Below are 21,406 nucleotides of genomic sequence, written 5' to 3'. Positions count from 1 at the left end.
TTGCAGCTTGTTATCCACCTATGGCACTAACTCTCACATATCCAGGGGACCAAGGTTCCCCTGCAGGGGCTGATGGAAAGATGGTGGCTTGTGTAGCCTGCAGGACTGAGGGTAAGTCATCTGGGCACCAGCAGTGTGATTGTGGATGCTGGGTGAAGGATAACCCAAGACCATAACAAAATGCAACATCATGTTTTATCTTGGCTGCCTAGGGTTTGGGTTTATTCCTCATGATTGCACTCTCTTTGAGAGGGGCTGAGACACTGATCCGAGCGTCTCTTCCCACTGATGTTGCTGAGGCTGTAGATGTCGACATAGGAACTGGCCTGTGACGAGCTGCTGGGCTGTGCTGGCTCCTTGCTCTATAGGATTCTTGTTACTTTGTGAACTGTGATTATTTTATCAGGTCACCCCTCTTCCGGCCTTGCAGCACTTCTGCTGCATGTGAAAGGAGCAGATGTTTCTTTCTAAAATAAATATCCACATGGCCAGCGAGAAACACAACCCAAACAAAACAGAAAGGGAAACGGGAGGGGAAAGATAGTGGAGGTGGCTGTGAGAACCATCATCACTCCCCAGTGAGATGGTCGATCTCTGTGACCAGGCAGCTTCTGTTGGTAAAGAAAAGAAAGTCTTCTTCACCCATTACTTTACTTGGCTACACACCACTCAAAAGCTACCCCTGAGTGCTGGTACGTGGTTATTGATATCACTCACAAAGACATCCATAAACCCAACACGACCCTCCCTGGTCCATGTGGAGCCTGGTTTTGTGTCTAAGACCTCATGGGTCCTTCTAGCACAGCAAACTACTTGTGAAATCTGGAGCATCATCTCCCACGACCGGTGTCCATAGCTCCCACGTGCAGCTCAGTGCCACTCGCAGGCCCAGTTTGGCTCCAGAGGTCACATATCCCTAAAGCCAAAGTTTCATTTGCTTGATTCACACCCCGAGGAGCTGAGTGCTCCCGTTGAATGCTCTCTGTGCTGGATTAGTCACGGCTCACATTGAAATCGCCAGCTGCTGGTACTGCTCCGAAGGGAAAGAAGCCAAAAAGACATCTGGAAAAAATTTTAGGGGGGGGGGGGGGGGTTAGAAAAGAAAAGAAACCACGTCTTTTCTAACTGACAACGTGGCAATTGCTTAGTGCTCTTCACCATAGCCCGGAGCTAAGCCCTCTTCTAAGGGCTTAGACAAATGACAGCGCCAGGAAGATAATTATAACGGGGATTTCTTTATATATGTGGTGGCTTCCACCCTTGTTTGGGGTGAAAGCAAAAAGCAGCCTCTGCAGTGATGCAGCCACATCTGGATACGGCCCTCGAGCTCCTGGTGGTGAGCCCAGGGTGGGTGGGAGTGAGGGTCCTCAGGGTCCTCCATGTACATGGTGGGGACAGCCGGGTCCTGTGCGTTGTGAGGGGCACAGTGCCAGCACTAGGTGTGCCTTGTCAGCAGTAGGATGCAGGGGGATTGCACAGAGAGAGCCCAGAGCAAGTGGCTGGCTCTTTAATCTCAGCAGCTTTAAGAAGCTCCAGAGCTTGCAGAGGAAGTCCTGAGAAGTCCTCTCCACATTTACAAGGCTTAGTGGGGTTGTCAAAGAGGAGATTTTGGTGTGAGGCTGCCAGGAGGAAAAGCGGACCTCACACATGCTTACAAGGTTGTCCTATGCTTTCTGGAACACTGGGCAGGAGATCGCCCAAGGACCCCATCAGCCCCGGGAGCCTTCCCATTGCTGCTGGCCTCACAGGTCCAGCTCCGACCACATGCCAGAGGGTGGTTTGCGCACAACTGATGCACCCGAGGGCTCCCAGGACTCACTTCCAGGTCAAGCAACCACACAAAGTCTGATGGAAACGGCAAACAAGACAAGACCCCTTGAGCCTGCAGTTTAGTTCACAGCAGAGTCAAGGGGTTTGCAGGGCTGAGGATTGAACTGCAGCTACCCCCAGCTCAAAATCCAAGTTTCTTCAACCCCAATTTAAGCCAGGTTGGGCAGATCTAGGCTGGAGCAGTTGAGAAAACCCCAGTTGCAAAAGGGCAACAGTTCTGCAAGAGAAGGAGAGAAATGTGAGCAAGCATCTTGGTGAAGGGATACAAGTGCGGACCAACAACCCTGCTGTCTCCCAGTCACCAATCTGTCGGTGTGAGAAGTCTTTCCTGCTCTCAACTCTGGGAGGGATTCTCTAATGAGTTTTTCTGTAGAGGATGTTTCTGCATTAATTGCTGGTGGATGCTGCTGCAAAACAATGAACCCAAAGTGCATATAAATAAACAGGATGCCCTGGAACCGCTGTGGGGATATCATTTACTGTCTTCATCGCTGGGTGTGAGGCTGAGCTCAGGGCAGTGTGGGGAAAGGCAATGGCTGCTGGAGTGGGAGCCCAGCACCCAGCTGAGGAGAAGGCAAGTGAGATGATGAAGTGCAGAGCAGATTGGAATCTGCTTATCTGAGGAATGTCGCAGCTCTCCTGCTATCTGGGAGTGTGTCAGCAGGTCCTGCAGGAGGGTTTCTGGCTTTTTCCATTTCAGCAGCAGATCAGAGGCAGAAAGCCTGTGCTCTCTAGACTCACATGCATGGACACTGAAAGCACCAGCTGCTCAGGGAAGGATCAACCCAAACTGTCCTGGGAACTTGTCCAGGAGTGGCTGTGTTTGTCCTGCGTGGGCCAAGGATTTCTTCACAGTGGGATGGGACTCTCTCCTTGGGCTCAGCAGCAGGACTTATGCCTTGTTCAGATGGAACAGACTGAAACCCAGCCAAGGTCCCTTCCAGTGCTGGGATGCACTCTGAGATGGACTGGGGGTGAGCTGGCTCAGTGGGCAATGAAGGCAGATGGGGGGCTGGCTCTGTCAGAAGCAGATGGACAAGGAGCAGTGGATATCACTGTGGATTTTCAGTGTGCACCACAGATCTGCGGGGCTGGGGGTGAAATCCAGCTGTGCGTGGCTCTGTGGTGAGTCAAGCTGCGGAGCCAGGACACAAAACACACTTGCTGTAGGATGGCTTGTTCTTTTCATGCCGTGCGTGGGCTCTCACACTGTCCTGGTGTCTCTGGTCCAAGGTATTTCCTGTGCCCGTAGGGGAGATCTCTCCCCCATCTCTTTCAGACTACCCCTGCAATGATCACCTCACTCACTTGGGAGCACGTGGGGCTGCAGGCTTGGGAGAAGCCTATCAGTTGTCTCTGAAACCAAACTGAGCCCAGAGAAGCAGGGACAAAATAATCCATCAGCTTCCTCAGCCGTGGTGCAAGTAGAGAGCAATGTATGCTGCAGCTACTGCCACACTGCCCTCGGTGCCTCATGTGGGCATCAGGTCTGAACATCTCATCTGTGCCTGTCCCCAGCTACACCCAGAGGGAGTGGTAGATAGAAACCACTCTGGCTGTAGATCCCCACCATGTCCTATGGCAGAGTCCCCTGGAGCTGTCACACCAGGCACCAGCAGGTGGGACAGTTCTTCATCCACTTTGAAGCTCCCATGCGCAATCTGGGCACCTCCAGTATCTCTAATATCCAAAGAACCTCCCTGCCTCTTTCCCTTGTTGCAGTGGGCTGTTGTCTATTAATCCTGGACATGGGGACGTTGCGTGCCTGAACTACAGTCTGGTGTCTGAGCCTGACTTCATTTTTGCTTGAGACCTTGCACTGGAGATGTGCCTATGGCTTTCAGAGGATGGAATAAGGATTTCAAGGGAGAACCGCTAACTCTGGGCAGTCCCACCTTGCTCCTGGTGTTTACCTAAGATGCACTTTCGAGTCCTCTTGGGCCTGACAGATGCGGCTTGGCAGCTTTTGAAGGCTATGAATAGAGCTGCTTAAGGAAATAAACAGGAATTCACCTTCACCTTCAGGCCGCTGGGACATGCGGGGAGAGGGAAGCTCCTGGGCTGCAATGGTAGCATTTTTTGAATGGATAAACAGCCTAAAAGTCTCTCCTAAAAGGCAGCCTTTATGGAAGTACCCACGTGAAGCTGTGCCAGCTCCAAAACATCCAAATGCAATCTGGGAAGCAGTGGCAATAACCACGGGTGAGGAAAAGACCAGAAAGGCAAATGTGAGGGTTCACAAAGCTCTCTGGGGCCAGCTGCCTTTGTTTTGGGGGTCATGAGTGTGATGAGCTCCTCTAAGAAAAGCTTGATTCTCGGATGAGTTGGCTGCTTACTCCACAACCACTGATAATCAGACCCCTTTTAATTCAGTTTATTCAGCCCAACAGCTTTACATCTTGGGAATGAAAGCAGCATTTGTCCTGGGCCATGTCTTTGCTGGGAGCCCCTTAGTGATTTGATGGGAGCCCATTTAGACACCTCTGCTGGGGACACGATGCAGGGGGCAGAACCACGAGTGTTCAGTGAGGCTGAGCAGTGAAGGGGCAGAGCTGCCATTTGTTGGGATCACGGCTGAGGCAAAGCAGGCAGCAGGGTTTGGTGTTCTCCTCAGCATAATTCTCTATTCCCAAGAGCCTGGCAGCTGAGAGCATGGGCTTTAAGTGATGGCTGCTTTTCCTCTAGGCTTCTGCACTGCAAAGAGAAGGGAAAGATGGTCTTGGGGAGGGCAAGGCACGTAGTGACCAGGAGCTGGGCTGCTTGTTGAATTAAAGCCTGTAAAGTTCAGCAGTTCCCTGTGGAGGCTGAAGCACAGGACTTTACTGTCCTCCTATTAACCCTCATTGCTGGCAAAACCCTATCAAAATATCCCCCCTCCCAGCCAGCGCTGCCCTGCAGTAACTCAGCCTGTGTATGGCTCAGTGCTCCCAGCACCATCCCCATCCCCTGCCAGCTGTACATCTCCACTGTCGTGCTGTTGCATAAGCCAGGAAATGCAGCTTCACGCCGTGCAGAGGGATCCCAAGAGGCCACGTTCCCTCTAGCACTGCTCACAGATGAGATCAGCATCCCTGGATGGGAATCAGGCCATGCTGGATCTGTGGCTGCATCCCAGTGCAGGAGGCACAGTGCAGTGTGGGGGTGCTGAGGCCACCCCAGCTGAGCCTGCATGTATCCAGCCTGAAAATCCACATATTTTAATCTATTGCTCTGACGCTTTCTGCTTGAACTCAATTTAGAACAAGCCCTGGCTTGAGATGTACGAGATGAACGAGCCAGGCTGCTGGATGCAGGAGGCCCCATTAAGAGGGTGTCCCTCAAACGAGACGAAGTGGGGTTGATTTTGGCAATGTGCATTGGGGAGGATCCTGTACACAGGTAAGCTTAGAAGCTGGCAAAGTTGATATAGGGGAGACAGTAGGAAATGCTTTTTGACAGCAAAGCTTTGGGGCAGGATGTGTTGGGAGACTGTGTCATTGCTGCTATGAAGGAGCCATGTAAAGGATGGTTGGGACAGGGTAGGTCGGGCTGGTAGGGGCACTGCTGACAACTGCTCAAGCATTTTAGCATCTGATGACTCTGATGTACAAACACAGATGATTTGGGCCAGCACCAACAGCAGAAGCACTGACCTCCTTACCATGTTTGCTTCCTGTCCTCCTCCAAATCATCTCCAAATGCAATACTAAGCCTTTATAATCTCCCCTGCCCAGCCTGGATTTTACCTGGGGGAGTTCAGGTCCCTTAAAAATCTTTTAAATCAATTTAGATCCTTATGGCCATGCATAAATATTTTGCTCCTCTGAAGGGACTGTCAGTGGAGGAATCTCCACTTCATGTTTGGAGTTTGATGGGATTTCACTGATCAGAGGGTGATAGAAACCCCAGAGGGCACAGCCCCCTTAGCTGGATGAAAATACAGCTTCCATATGAGGGCATATGCAGAAAATACCTCATGTGTCATTGCTTCAATGTGAGGAGTTCTGGGGATCTCAATTTAGCCCTGAAACATGTTTACTTCCCTTCAAAAACCATCCAGTTTGCCCAGGGTTTGGCAGGAGCGGCGCTGCGGGCAGCAATAGCTGGGCTGTGGGAAGGCCTGGGGCTGATGCTGCACCGTCATTGTGGGCTTGGGGCAAGGTGGGACGTGGTCAGCCCCAAAATAGCGAGGTCGTGCGGGGCCCTGGGCGAGCACTGGGACTTTCCATCCTGTGCCTGGCCCAGAGCTGGGTCATTCCCTTGGGATCTTCTACTAAAATTAGCAGATTTCCCTGTGCCGAAAGCCCTGCGTCTGTTATCAGCAGCTGCGTAAGGAGATGGAGGGGCCAGAACCACGCTTTAGAAAAACATCAGATTTGGAGAACTCCCTTTTAAGCTTCTCTTTTATGGGAAAAGCTGATGGAAAAAATCCTTTCCTGATATGGGAGCCCTGGGGAGAGGCCTTGGACTCTTTCCTGTGTGATGCTGAGACTGCTAATGAGCATTAATCAAATCAGGTATCTGTAAAGAGTACCCAGAAAATTACAGCGATGAGACATGAGCATTGGCAATGTCTTCCCCCAGCCCCTTAATTTCAGACTTGCCTAAAGGTGCCCACAGCACCCTTTCTCCTGTGCTGGCCCGTGTCACTCCAGGGAGAGAGCTCGCCCAGGATTTATTACCAGGATTAACGGCATGGATTCTTACCGTCATGAATTCTATTGTTCACTTTGGGGGGAAAAGGTGGGAAATTAGGGAAACACCAGTTTTCTCGATGAGTGGGATGATGCAGGGAGACACCCATGCTGTGCTTTGGGATTATAGAAAGTCACCCAGCTGGATTCTGGCATCTCACACCATCCTTGCCATGGAGATGTTCAGCTATTTCCTTCTCTAATGCACACAGGGGCTGATACAGCTGGGGACAGCATGAGCATCCCTGCAGTGAGTGATGGAGCTTGGCTGCTGTGTGTGCCCAAAGGCTCCTTTCCTGCTCTGCTTCCCTTGGGTAACTATGAGGAATCATAGAATAGTCTGGGTTGGAAGGGACCTTTAAAGGTCACCCAATCCAATCCCCAGCAGTGAAGGTCCTCACTGCCCGGGGTGTGCCTGGACTGACACTGTTGGCATCTTGCTCATGGCTGGGGGATCCATGCTGGTTTTCCTCCAAGGAATTAGAAATAGTGAGTGGCACTGAGGGAATCTGTGCTGCTTCTGGATGGGAAGTATGGATGAAAAGGCAGGATAAGAAAAGACATCTCTTTATCCTCTCCAAATCCCTCCATGTTCAAGCTTTTCCAGTAGAATCAATGCATCCCTCCCTTGGATTTTTCTGGAGCTCTGTGGAAGAAAGGAAGGGAGACACTAACAGTGAGTGAGATTTCCTCTCCTGGCTGCTTCTTCTTCACCTTGAGCATGGTCCTGGGCTGATGTGTTGGGAGTGGGCTCCAGCCACTCACCCCCAGCCCAGAAGCAAGCTCTGCTCCCCCCCTGGGAGGGTCCATTTCAGTGTGGGTCAGGGACACTTTCCACCCCACTCTCCCCCCTGCTGTGGGGCTAAGCCACTGCCCAGCCAGGGGGCAGAAAGACAATGGCAGGCATGGGGAGCAACGCCTGGCTTTCATTTCTATGCAGACACACACAAACAAGTTTGCATCTCTGTTAGGAACCAGCAGCTCCTCTGCTGGGTTTGTAAGTATGGAAATAACATCTGGAGGTTTCCTGCGTGATCCTCCTCTAGGGATGAATTCTGAACCCCTCCTGCGCTGGGTTGCATTGGGTTGGGGCTATTGTTTTCCATGGCAGAGTGTGGTTGGCACCCAGCTCCCTTTGCCTCAAAGTGGCTCTTATCCCAAGTGTGGCTTCTGCTGTTTGTTAATGCTCTGGGCTCTCAGGGAGGGTTTGCTGGCTTCTTGCTAATGCAGCCTCTCTGCTGAGCTGCCTGGCATGCAGCTGAGCACCCCCCTCACTGGCATACTGAGACCCTCTTTAGAGGAGCTGAGGACAGACTGGCTCTGCCAGGGAGAAGGGAAGCAAGCGGATGGTAGGGGGGGATTGGACACACTTAGCCAAGATGATTGGTGGGGCCCATTCCATCTGGTTTTCCTCTGGAAAACATCAGAAATTGCAGTTCCAGCTGTGCCCAATGGGCTCATGGTGAAGGTGGCCCTGTGCGGCCAGTGACTGTGGTAAAGGACGGTGACCCTTACCTGGGGATACATGTCCCTGTGTTCAGCACATGGACCCTTGGTGAGAAGCCAACAGCTCAGCCCAGAGCCTTTAGAGTCAGGGCTTCTTGGCTTCCTTTGACCATGCTTTGACATATTTTGACCTCAGGGCAGATCACGCTTGGAGGGCTGCTCCTGAAACTGGGAAGCTAAAAATCCCCGAGCAGTTGTAAATCCAGCAGGGAGGACGCTGGATGTGCCACATTGCTGCTTTTTTGGCTTCTCCTCTGGCAAAGGGCAGCCTGAATTAAGAAAGCAAATGGAGAGGAAACCGTAGGGAAATAAGAGCAGCACTGTGAGTCGAGGACGCTCTGGACTCAATCCCATCCCAGTTGCCCTGGAAATTGGATGGTTCCCACTGAGCCGCCTGCTTTGGTGGCTGCTCCTGGGAGAGCACAAGCATTTAGCACTGGTCAGAGGCACGGGAAGTGGGAAAGGGAAAAATAAAGGAAAATAGAGAGCCAAATACTCATATAGGGGTTTTCTTCATCAAAGGTACACCCTAAGCTCTTTACCCTGTGCCTTTGTGGAGATGACACAAAGAAGTAACCCCCATCAGCTCCCCCCTACTGAGCCCTGCCTGCCCTCCAGACAGCCTCGTGTCCCATGCAGACTCCTGATGCAATTGGTGGGATCACCCTGACAATAGCTATGTGGGTTGTTTTATTTTTAAGGCTGTGCACAACAGACTAAGCCAGCGGCCCCTGTTGTGATTGCTGGGCATTGTGCACCGTGCTGACATCGGCTTCTGTGGGTCCAAGCTCTGCTCACGACAAGCAGGAGCTTTGGAGGGGGGGAATTTGGTTCATGTGCAATGGGTAGGATGGTACTTGGGCACAGAGGATTCCTGCTCCATTCAAGCATCTCATTTACAAGGGAATGAGCTGTGCTTGTTTTACCCTTTTCTGATCCATCTATTGAGAATGGGTGAGCAGCTCTCGAATGGGCTGACAGAGATGGTCCTGCCCTGGGATTTTTATGACAGTTGGGAGCTGTGGGGAAGTCTGAAATGCTGCAGCATCTCTCCTCTGGCTGTGCTCTGCCCCAGCGACAGCACAGCAACCAGCTGGCCTGGTGCAGAGGAAAACCAAACCCAGCACCCAGCAGTCTTTCAGGAGGTGCTCAGGAACAGGCATGATGAGCAGAGGGACAATAGCAGGAAGGGCCAGGCTGAAGGCTCCTGCCTACACAGACCAGTTTCCCTTGTCCCTTCCAGGTGTCTTGGGACAGGTCCATGTATCAGAACAGTCACAGAGCAGATCTGCTCTACCAGAGCAGCCAGGGACCTTGCCTTGTGTCCTGGGTACCCCACAGCCCCTCTAAGGGAGCTCCTTACTCATGAGAGCTTATCCCCGCTCCCTATCGCTGCCCCAAAATACCACTGCCTGCAGCAGCTGTGGGGCTGTGAACCTCAGCTCTTCAGAGCCCAATAAATTAAACCTTAGTCCAAAAGGGGCTTGGGCTGTCTATTGCAAACAGAGGCAGCACAAAAGCTGCCTTTCTCTCTCTCATTTGACTTTGTTTTCTCTCCCTCCCCATCTCCTTTTAGCCAAAGGGTTGAATAGCTTCAGTATATACTGCGGGAGGCTGAAGCCAAAGGCTGGAGCACCAGGGAAGGATGCAGAACAGCAGTGCCCTGTGGCTGCTGCCTTCCGGAGGGGCTGGGAACTGTTTGCTACCCTCGCTCTGTAACCCAGCCTCCATCACCTTGCTGAACCCTTGGAGAAAGCAGCTCCGAAAGAAAACGCTTGTGCTCTGGCTAGCACACACGTGCACACTTCCTGCCCTTGAAGTCCTTCATTAAGTCTGGGTTTTGTTTGGTGTTCTTTTGTTTGTTTGGGTTTTCTTTCTATTTACACTGCCACAGTCTTGGAGGGGGAGTCTGTCAGGGCCCCGTGTGTTTTGCTGGTTTGGAAGCTGCAATGTGGAAAGCTGCGATGGTCACACAGGGAACCTGAGTGTATCAACAGGAGAACGGGAGCCAGCAAGGGCCTTTGGTGTTGCTCTGTATGTCAGTGCAGCAAGCATCAGGACAGCTCAGTGCATCACCTGTGGTAGTGGCCTCAGCTTGGCTGTGGCCTCATGACAAGGAAGATTGGGTCTATGTAGACCTTACTGAAAAGATGCAAGACCAGTGCATTTAGTTCAGGCACCATCAAGCCTTCTCCAGCCAGTCTGGGAGCTTGAGTCCCTCCAAGGGACCATGTTATCTGCTTGCTCTCCATCGGCAGACATGCATGAACACGGAAGGTGATGATTGTGACTACAGACACTCAGCTCAGTGCAGTGGGGACCTCCAGGTCCAGCTGCACGCCTCTAGCTCAAAGTTAGGGCAACACTGTGGATGTTAACCCTTGAAAGCACAGGGGTATGATCCTCCCTGCAAGTCAAACATCAGTCATGGTGCTCCTCCAGCTCCCAGCTACTGCCATCCCTGGGCTGGGAGCAGGCAGGTGAGTCAAGGAGGAAGCCTGAGGCAGGTCGTTTCTTACAGCAAGCATTTAGAAGCAGAGTAAGACTAGAAAATCCCCATCTTTTGGTAATGAATCCCCCATGTAACAATCTTAACATCCAGACACGACACGCCTGTGAAATTCCTGGGATTGTTGCAAACTGAACCCTTCTTTCCCACCCTCAAATTTCACAGCAATTTACCTCTCCAAGCCACCAGGCATCACCATCTGCAGGCACAGAGGGGGATCTCCCATCCTTTGTCTGCTTTCTGCAGCCTGCGGTGCTATTTTGGAAATTCTCTCATTTACTGGGTGGTTCAACAGAGTACAACTGCTCCTTTGGCTAAAATCATCCCTTGCCTGTCATCTGGTAATGAGAAAGTGTCCAAAGCCAGTGGTGCTTAAGGCAGCTCTTTCTTTTGTAGATGAAGTACTGAGCTTTGGAGGCTGTGCATTTTGCAGTGAAATCAGAATTGGGGCTAAAAAGTGGGTGAAAGTGGCACTGGATAAAAATGACACCTAGAAGCAGAGCATCACTATGAGAAGGGCAATGGTGCAATGCAATGAGGTGGATGACAAAAGCAAATACCCTGTGGAAACACCATGGGGAGGGGAAACAAAGGAACTTTTAAAGCCCATCCCTCTGTGTTTGCCCTGCTCTTACTGGGGCTGCAGCTTGAGGCAGTTCACAGACTCTCACAGTTCAGCTGGAGCTGGGCTGAGAACATTGTGAAGAAACCAGAAGTGAGACTCTGCTGCTGGGGATCATCTTCATGGATGGCAAAGCACCAAACTGCACCTCACCAGCTGCTTGTCCTGACACGTCCCTCTTCCAGCAGGTCACCGAGATGTCCTGCAGAGCCAGGGTGTCTGTGGTACAGGAAAGCTCCCTTTCCAAGTGCCACCCTTTCCTGTTTGCATTGCAAACTGAGCATTTCCATGTCTGAAAACAGCCACGCAGCCTCAGTGTCTGGTATATTGTTTCCTGTGGAAATTATTGTGACCACATAATCTGTTCAGGCTCTTTGGGGTCCCTCTTGATGACATGCAACCTGACAAAGATTTTGAAGGACTTGAAGCTGAGCAGTTGTGGAGCAAAGAAACTGCTTAGGTCTTGTCTTACCCTTTCAGACTCTATGAAGGAGTTGGTTTTTTCTCCCAGTGTTTTTCCATCAGCCTCTCAGACAGCCACCCTGCAGGTCTGCTGCTCAGTTCAGACTCAACCATCCTTCCTAACTTCCCTAGGCCAGCTGTAACCGGCCCAAAGGCAGCCCACATACCAAAGCAAGGACAGTCTCAGGGTGTCATTACCTAGCTCTGGCTGCATGTTCACAGAGAGGTGGCCTTCTGGGAGGCACTCTGAGCTCCTGCAGAGCCACTGATTCAGGAGTGCTGAGGAGGCAGGACCACCAGGTCATCTTACCCAAACACCTTATCTGTCCACAGGAAAGGAAAGCAGGCAGAAAACGTTCTGCAGATTGCCTGGTCTGGTTGAAATGCCCTCTTTCACTGATGAGCCTGCATGGTTGATGGGAGAGCACACACAGTGCTGCCCTGCTGGGCTTTTGGTGGAGAAAACAAGCAGCAGCTTGGGTATCATCCTCTTGCCCTCCTTAATAGGAGTTGTCCTGGTTCTTTGGTATTTCCACTATATGTGCCTGGACTGCTGGGGTTAGGAACTATCACAGCACTTCCCTCCTCTTGGCTGGTGAAGAAACATTGGCAGCTCCCATCTCTTCTCCAGTGGATGTGGGGAAAGGAAGAGGAATGTGATGGGAGGGTCTCAGCACTGGGGCCACCTAAGGAAGGGCTCATGGAAGCCTTTGGTACTTTCCCAACTGCTCACTCCCATCAGCATCCTCAGGGTATGGCACCAGAGAGGTGGCCTATGCAGACTTGTCACCCTTCTGTTCCCTCTGCTCTGGAACAGCAAGTGAGGAGCAGGACATCAAATGCTATGAGCCATGAGGTATAAAAGCCCACAAACCCTGTACACACATGGTCTCCATCAGAAAGCAAGTGGCAGCGACACCTCAGGGAAGTGGCTGTGGGCAGCCCCTGTGCACACAGGGAAATTATAGGGACTGTAAATGACACTAATGGCCAGGTAGAGCACAGCTGCCTAGTTTCATGATGGCTTGCTGCAAGGGAGTTAGAGGCATTTCTTAAAGCGCAGGGCGGGGACCAGGAGGGGAATAGATGTCCTGTCTGGACATCACTGCTTTGGTGGATGGAGACCAGCTCCTGGCACTTTGTGAAGGGCTGCTCCTCTCCTCTGGGCAGTGAGTATCCCCACCAAACTCTGCAGCCAGCTTGGGGTGATCCCATCTCATCACTATAGCAAATTTCCACTGCAATGGAAATTGCAAAATTCCATTGCAAAATGGAAATTGCAGTGGAAAACTGTAATGTCATTTCTGCAGCAGGCAAGAGCTTAAAGCAGTGTCCATCCCCTCCACCAATGAATGGCAGAGGGGAGGCTTAGGAGGCTGCAGCCCTGCAGATGGGTACTAAAACTTCAGGTATCTGCATGAACCTCCTGGCTGACTGTGGGTAGAAGCCTTTCCTTGTCTGGCTCAGAGATAAGCAGGCTTTAACCAAAACAGACAGTTCAGCAGAGCAGGGAGGAGGGAGCACAGCAGCCACGGGAGTGTGGATAGCGTAAGCTGCAGCCCACACATCAAGGACGAGCAGCCTGGTTCACAGCAAAACAGACTGGGAGTTATCCTCTATGGGCACAGCACTGCCAGTCCTGTTTGGCAGACAGCAAGTGCCACAAGGACTGCTGGCTCCAAGGCCAGCCGTGCCTCTGTGAGCCATCCAGCTCCATGCCAAACTAACAGCACACATCCTCTCCCAGCCCAGTGCCACCAGAGCTGGGCCACTGGGCGGCCAGCTGCTAGTGGATGCACTGGCCATGCCTGGGAGGAAGCTGAAAGCAGTAAATAATAACTAACATTGGCAAACACCAGCTCAGACCAGCAAGGGAAAGCTAGGGAAATGGATTCACTCACTCACCCGGGACCCTGGAGGTGTCATGTTGTGCATCTGAGTGCACAGGCACAAAGCAGAAATAGGTTGTGGTACTGGGCCTTGGATCAGGAAACTTCCTTCCACTGGGACATTTTAATGCAAGAAAATAATGCAGTGATGTTACATGTTTATCCTTTAGCTTCCCTTAAGTTAGAAGTAATAAAAAGTGTCTGCCACAGATTCCTTGAAGTGTCTCCAGCCCCTGCAAGTGCATCTACAGCAGTTAAATGTGGTACAGATGGTAATACCATTACTGTAATGGTAAGGGACTCTGAAGTACTAAACCACTCTAGGAAAGAATAAATTGCAACTATGTCAAAAGTAGTCTCATTGTACAAGTGTGAAAAATCTCTTAAACATAATCTTTTCCTTCAAATTTTAGTTGTTTCTTCTTTCTGTAGAACAAGTCACATGTAGGCATGGGAGACATCCTCCAGGTGAAATGACAGACAGCAGACTGGGACAGACACGTGCAATTGCTTCACTGGCTTGAAACCTGAATTAAATAAATGGGCATAGGGCAAGGCAACAGTACAGCCCGTAACACTGGTCACTGGGCTGAGAAATCAGAGATCTTGGATTGATTCCCACACCCTTCTCCTTCCTCCATCTTCTGCATTTCTCATCAGCACAGGCATTGTCTTCTGCACACCTCTGCCTTGTGGCCCCAACTAGCTCAAAAGGACATTTGGTTATCCTTGACTTAGAGGGGCTCCAAGAGTCCCTTCTTCCCAGCACTTGCATCCCAAATGGAGTTTGTTCTGTAATGGGAAGAAATCTACCAAGACAGAGATTCCCCAAATTTAAGTGACATTCAGTCTCAGTTCTCCTGCGACATGTCCCTTAGACAGAGGTTGCATTCAACTCCTAAAATAAATGCAGTTTCCAGGAAGACCTGCCTTGCATGTAATGGGTAGTTTCCCATCCCTAAGAGCTATCTCTTTCACAGAAAACCACTTAAAGCAGTACAAAGACACACGAGACACATAGACATGCACTGAAAAAACAGAAGAAGCACCTCAATTTACTGTGGGACTAGAAGCAGCATATAACCTCCCCTGGAGTTCTCCAGGTATAAAGTCCAAGATGCAGCTGTCTTCTCCTGCCAGCCTTCTGCCTTCCAGCATCTGGCAGGGTAGTAAAGGTCAAACATCAGAGCAAGTTGGGAGATATGCAAAAGGTTAAGCCATCTTTTTGCTGAAGTCATGTTTGAGTTCCTGCAAGATAATTAAGTACGTAAGTAAATAAATGGAACAAATACCAAGGCACAGGGGAGACAACGTTATACAAAGATGCCCTCTGCCGGTCATCAGCCAAAGGAAAGTCATCCACCTGGACTCTATGACAATGATTTGCAACTTCCCCCCCTCCTTTTATAGAGGAAGCCCTAAAAATATTCCCTATGGAGGGAAATGTGCTGTAAAACTTAAGCTTGGTATTTTTCCCCACGACAGTTGAAGTGATCCGGCAGCAGACTACTAGCAAGGGCAGCTCAGCCACCCCTCAACTTTGGTTTGGATCTCACAGTCCTTAGGTAAGTCAACTCGCTTCAGTTCAAATCCAATGGGAAACCAAAAGCACTGACAGAAATGTTCTGCCAGATCGGCCAGCTGAACTGACTCCATAGCTGCCTTGATGGAACACAAGGGAAGTATACAAGGGCTGGGGAAAAAAAGGGCCACATCCACATGATTTGAGTCTGGCTTTGATGGGTTAACTTTTGCAGGCATTTCAGACATAGTCCACAAGTCTCTGCAAGTTGAAAACAGCTCCTGCAGTCAGTACTATGAGCTCAAAACTATTTGAGGCACCAATCAATTCAGAGCATGCTTCTCCCTCTGTTTCAAATAGCAATGTTATCTGATTATAGCTAAGATTTTAAACTATTTCTAAGTATTGAGAGCTTGCTCTAATGATACAAATTACAGACTTTAAATCTGCTAAATTAGTCTATGAAAAAAAATGCAGCTCTATTGCACAGGCATATCAGTCCCAGCTCAACTCTTTTTTGTATCAGTTTAATTCCTGCTAGTGTAAATCCCTGATTTAATTTACTGACTGGGAATTAAATCAGCATGAACTGGTTTCAGTGCATCCATGCTGGGTATTTGTGATGATCAAAGTAGGCTATTTTAAAACAATGTTGTTGGATTAGAAAGCTCCAGTGGCAGAAACAAGCTCTTAAGAGATGCAGTATAATAACCTTGGACATTAAAGAACAGTACATACAGTGAGTGGGCAGCCCTCTCTTCCTACTTCAGTCTTTTCCACTGAAATTGAACCCTGTCTGCAAAAACATTTTCATGGTCACGAAAGTTTTGTATACAGAATCACAGAACGGTTTGGGTTGGAAGAGACCTTAAAGATCATCTGTTTCCAAGCCCCTGCCATGGGCAGCAACCCAGTTTAGTCTTCCATTATCAAGGTTGCTCCAAACCCCATCCAACCTGGCCTTGAACACTGCAAGGGATGGGGCAGCCATAGCTTCTCTGGGCAACCTCTCTGCACCACCCGCATAGTGAAGAATTTTTTCCTAATGACTAATCTCTTTCAGTTTAAAGCCATTCCCCCTTGTCCTGTCACTACATGCCCTCATAAAAAGTCCCTCTCCAGATGTAGTGCTGAGACTGTGGAAAATGGGCACAGGTTGTCTTTGTGACAGATATCCAGGGGCTGTGTACATTGGGAGCTATTCTGACACCCAACATTTCACATCCCTGAGGTAGCAGGGTGCTGATCTTTTTTTATTCTTGAGTTTAGTAGCCGTACCAACAGAATCCAACGTTGGAGGTCCATGTGCTATCAACCAAACCTCTGCATCATGTACCCACAGGGGTCTTTGTGTCCCATCACCCTCCCTGGTATTGTTGGGGGCCACCACTCTCTCTGGTAAGCTGGTGAATGTCTTTAGGATTTGTTTTCATGCATAATATGCTCTGTCAAACTCTAGGTTCAACTGGGCATGGCACAAAGGCTGTGTTCTACCTTTCCACTACAGCCATGGTTGGGATCACGTGTTCTTTGCAGAGTAGCTAAGTGGTCCCACACAGAAGGGATGCTGGCTGTATATGGTCCAACTGCATCTCTGATAAAGAGGTGTTTGCTGAAGCTGGACCTGCAGGTCTTTACTACTTTGTGCTTCCCAGGAAGCAGCCTGTTTTACTGGGAGAACTGGAAAGAAGTCAGATCTTTCTCCAGCATTTCATACACCTGCTATATACCTAGCCTCCTCACACCAGGCAAGGCTACTACGCGGACTTCTCCCCAATATAGGAAGTGTTCTTTCCAGTCTTCTTTAGGGTTTCCAGTAGGGTGTCAACGTTATGCTCTGAGTCGATGCACACCTTCTTGTTGGGCAGGTCAATATCAAACTGGACACCTACAAACAAAGGAAAACAATCCTGCACAGCTAGAAGCAGCCAAATGGTGTGAGCACAGGGAAAACTCACCTTCACACGTTTGTGCTCCCAAGGCAATCAGTCAAATGTACACGTTTCCTGCCAGCAAACCCTCATACCACCACCAGCCAGCAAAACCAAACTGGTGTTCTGCCAGCAGTGGTATGAAGGAAGCCAGATCTCCTGCAGATGTGCACTGGGCACTGCAGTTTCTCAACTGCTTTTATCTGCTCACTCCACCTTGGATCAACACAATCACTCACACAATAACCAGAATGAGCTAAGTGTAAACCAACCATTATAATCTCCAACCAGCTCAACCTGTGCTGTGGTTTAGCATGGATAGGCACTAACTAATAGTGCAGGGTTAGGACAGGGTCAGGACAGGTTTCCTCAGTGGTGGCACCAGCTAACAGCTGTAAGTAGGAGGAGGGAAAAGACATTTTCACATGTGGATTTCCCAGTGGCTAATAAGGGTGAGCCACTCAGCACAGTGAAAGGACATGAAGTCTCTATCACAAGGCTGGTATTGGCCTTGTTTGAAGAGTGATGGAGCTTCTGGCAACCACACACAGAGGAAGTGGGATCGCTACAGCCTGGTAATGAGGTCTGAAAGAAGTTGCAAGGCCTTCACCTTGTGACTGAAAGCTGTTTCTACACAATAAGGAGAGGGGTGCAGGATGACCAGTCCTTACAACAGGTGAGTAAAGGCTACATCCCTCTCTCTTGGTAATGTCAGCATAAAGGAGGTATAAGCTATAATTTTCCAGGTGGTATTAAAAACAGGCTATGCAGGCAACCACCAAACACTCTGCTCAGCAGCTCTTCACTAGGACTGCTGATGACACATCTAGGGAAGCACCACAGACACCCCAGGCTTCCTTGGAAACACCACCTGGTAGGACATCCAGGGAGGTCACTTTCTTCTGACAGCCTGAGTAGGGGTCTAGCAGTATCATTCCCAGAGGGTTCAGGATTAGGCCCTGGTGCTTCAGAGCCCCCTGCAGCCACGGCAGCTTCTCCTCCCCTTGACAGTTCTCCAATGGTCACACAAGTCCTGCCAACAATCAGTGACTCATTACTGAGTAAGCAGCAGGCTCAGCGCAGAGCGGGAGCAGAGGTTTCCAACCTGCCACTTTCAGCTTTTTACCCTTGCGAGATGGAGGATCCCCAGGCACTGATATCCTGCCCCAAAGCTGGTGCTGTCACACACCCAGCACGGACTCACCTCCCAGCCTCTGCAGGACACGGGTGACTGCATTGGAGCAGCCTTCACAGGTCATGTCCACAAAGAACTCGTGTTTCTGAAAAGACAGGCGAGGGGTCAGGGAGGGTGAAGCTGGCAACACACCACAAGCACTCATCCTCCACAGCAGCCTTTTTCCTGGGGGAGATGGGCATAAATCCTCCCCAGCCAAAAGGTCCACACATGCCACTAAGGGGTATCGAGAGTTCTTGGTACTCCTCCCTATAGAATCCTTGTGCTTTTCATCAAGGGATAATTATGAGGACCCTTTGGAGACTGACTGGCCCTCACACAGAGCAGGGCCACCTTCAGGGTCAGCACAGGTTCCCACCTCTGTGGGTCTCTGAAAGCTTCTTTGGGAAGCTCCAGAGAACCAAGTGTCCTGCCTCCAGCGACCCACTGTCCTGATCTGGTCTGCAAGGTTTTCAGTGCTTGCCCATCCTGTTCTTCTTGTGCCTTCAAGGCCTCTTGTCCCCAACATAATAAACTCATAGAAATATCAACTAACCTGAAATTTAAGGACCATTAGTGCTGTTTTATCACCCCTTCACTCCAGCGGGCCCCCCGTGTTATCTTCACTACTGGTCAACACTGGGTCACTACTGGGTCAACAGAAACGTGCTTGCCTGTAACACTAACCATTGCTTTCAACCTTTGGCACCAGACAGATCCCAATCCCATTCTCTTGCACATGCTTTTTACTTTCCTTATAAAAATAAGGTCGTCTTCTTCTTCTTTGCTACCTGCTACCCATATTTCTTTCTATTCCAAACTACCCTCTGCTCCCTCCCATCGAGAGGCTAAAAAACCCTCAGTGGCACGCTCCGCCCGGAACAGCAGCTCGGGAATGGCGGTTCCCATTGGAATTTTGCTGTGTAACCAGCGTTTTCCTGCTTTTTACGCTACAAACGCCCAGCGTGCTCCGGGGAGCACGGGATCGGATCGGAGCAGCAGGAGGGTCCCAGCGGGGAGTCCCGTCCCCCCCCCCGGCCCGGTGGCTCCTCCCGGTACCGGCCAGCTCCCTCCCTGCCCCGTCGGCTCCGCTGGCGCTGGGGCCGGCCCCGCCACGTCCCGCGGGCCCATACAGGCCCTACACGGCCCCGGCCTGCCCCGATGCGCCAGGCGCCGGCGCTGTGCGGAGCGGGCCGCCATCAGCCGCCCCGCGCCCCTAGGCCCGGCACCCACCGGCATGGCGGAGCGCAGCGGCGGATCCCGGCTCCCGGCTCCCGGCGCGGCGCAGAGGAAGGGGCGGGCCGCGCCCGGCTGCTCCAGGCCGATGCCGGGCTCTGAGCGCCGGCCCCGCACAGCGCCCCCGGCCCCGCGCAGCCCGCCCCGTTCCCCGGGGAACCCCTCAAATCGCCCCTGGCCTGTTCTCGGCACTGACCGAGCTGCTTTTAGGAGCCTTTCGGGGACGCTGGTTTAATTGTTAGGAGTGAATGTTGCTGAAGCACATCCCCGCTTCTTGCGCTTATGTTCATCTTCCCAGTTTTCTGATGCTAAAATGCCGCTGCTCCCAGGATGTGGCTGCAGTGATGCCATCTCCAGTAGGATGAAGCCCGAGGTAGGAGTAAGTCTGAAGCCATCGGAAGGCATGAGATGCCAAAAAGGGGTAAGGAGAAAGCAGTGGAGAAAGTTTTTATTGGTGTGGCTCCCTACCGGCTTTCAGCACCCTGGATCAGCACAGGGAAGGGGCTGCGGAGCTGGGAAGAGCCATGGAGCATGAGGTGTGAGGGTTGACAGCGCAGCTTCAAAAGGCTTGTTCCTGTCTTGTGAGGCTTTGAGATTTACTGGGTTAGGATAACCTGGATTATTGAATGAGGGAGGTTTGGGGGTAAATTGAGAGAAAGGATGCTGGTCACCGAAGATTGTGTGTCTGCTTTGGGCTGGTCTGTTGGAGTTTTAAGCATAGAATCATACAATGGTTGGGAAGGACCTTAAAGCTCATTCAATTCCAACCCCCCCCCATGGGCAGAGGGACTTCACTAGAGCAGGGTGCTCAGTGACCTGTCCAACCTGGCCTTCCCTGGCTGTTTGATCCTTGGAAGGAGAATGGGCTTCTTAAAAACTGGAGGTGGAGATGACTGCAATGGGGACCAGGAGCAGCTTTGGGAGGCTGTGTGCGGCCAGGAAAGGAGACGGGGCTGCACATCAGGGCTGAGAAGTGCTACCAGAGGTGTGTGTGGGATGATACTTCCTGACCACGTGCTGGGCTTCAGTATCTTCCTGTTAAGAAGGCAAATCTGTAGCAGAAAAAATAACCAGCGTGTTCTGGTTACTTGCTACCACGCCAAATGGAGCGGTACCCTGGGATGTGGCCGCCTTGCTGACCCCTTCCCCTTGCCCTGCATTGATACTGAACAGGCTGAGCCCTCGCCAGGATGAAGATGATGTGAATGCCTTCCCTAGTTAACTTGTGTTGCATGAGAGGAGTGAGGGTGTTCATTTTGACACACATAGCACCCTGTTGTTGTAATGACCTTTTCATAAGAGAGGAATTACCTGTCCCCCTGCTGCGCTGGGGAAGAGATGTCAAGGATCCCCCCAGCAGTGTTTATTTTGGTGGCTGTTGTGCTGGGTCACTGGGCTCACATTAAATTTCAGAAAAGTCTGTGCTGCTGATTTATGAGCTGGCAGATTGCAATGTGGCTTAGGCTATAAATAGCTGGGTGTGCAGGGGGGGAACGATATTAATGCTGAGCATGGCCCCATGCCAGTCCACTGACTGTATCTCTAGCTGCAAGGCATAGCAGGAAGGGGTTTGGGCAGCCTTTAGGGATACAGTGGTGGGGAGGAAGTCACTTTTATAGGGTGAAATCTATCTCTTGAGTGCTTCATGTCAGGGATACATTTGGGATAGGATGTGACACAAATGGAAAGCTATGGCCTTCTGGGAGCAGGCTGGCTCAGGCAGTCTGCTTCCTCTCCTTGCTCTCCTCGGGCTCCCTGGACCAGCATCTCAATGTGAATATTTAGGCCTGTCTCCTTTGTAGAACCACCTGGGCTTTGCCAGGTGGTTTAGAAAACATCATTGCTTGGATCACCTTTCTTCTGGGGCAGATGAACTTCCTGCCTGCTTTGCTCCTTCCTGTGCAAAGGAAAAGCAGCAGGATGAGTCTCCCAGCCCTGCCTGTGGTCCCTAGTGACAGGCAGGGGATGCCAACCCATGATGGGAGATGGTGCCCACCACCTTCTCTTCACCTGAGCGCTGGGCCTCTTTCTGCTGGAGGTGGCCTGAGCCTG

General features: G+C 51.0%; 1 protein-coding gene across 2 annotated transcripts; it reads right to left on the bottom strand.

Moving 5' to 3' along the window:
- Nucleotides 1-14,515: 14,515 nt before the first annotated feature.
- ATOX1 (antioxidant 1 copper chaperone) lies at nucleotides 14,516-19,479 on the bottom strand. 2 transcript variants are annotated; one of them, XM_061456866.1, is made up of 4 exons: nucleotides 19,352-19,479; nucleotides 18,149-18,224; nucleotides 16,744-16,901; nucleotides 14,516-14,739 (listed from the first exon to the last, which is right to left on the bottom strand). In XM_061456866.1, exons 1-3 carry the CDS (start codon nucleotides 19,355-19,357, stop codon nucleotides 16,771-16,773), a joined length of 213 nt encoding a protein of 70 aa, XP_061312850.1. In that variant the 5' UTR covers nucleotides 19,358-19,479; the 3' UTR covers nucleotides 14,516-14,739; nucleotides 16,744-16,770. The 2 variants fall into 2 exon arrangements, with proteins under 2 accessions (XP_061312850.1, XP_061312849.1); XM_061456865.1 differs by lacking the exon at nucleotides 19,352-19,479 and adding an exon at nucleotides 18,675-18,793.
- Between the last annotated feature and the right edge of the window lie 1,927 nt (nucleotides 19,480-21,406).

This window comes from Pezoporus flaviventris, unplaced genomic scaffold (assembly GCF_033815535.1).
Source record: "Pezoporus flaviventris isolate CSIRO_AGI_PZ_B2104156 unplaced genomic scaffold, CSIRO_AGI_Pfla_v1 ptg000023l, whole genome shotgun sequence".
Lineage (NCBI taxonomy): Eukaryota > Metazoa > Chordata > Aves > Psittaciformes > Psittacidae > Pezoporus > Pezoporus flaviventris.
This window is presented reverse-complemented; position numbering and strand designations above follow the sequence as displayed.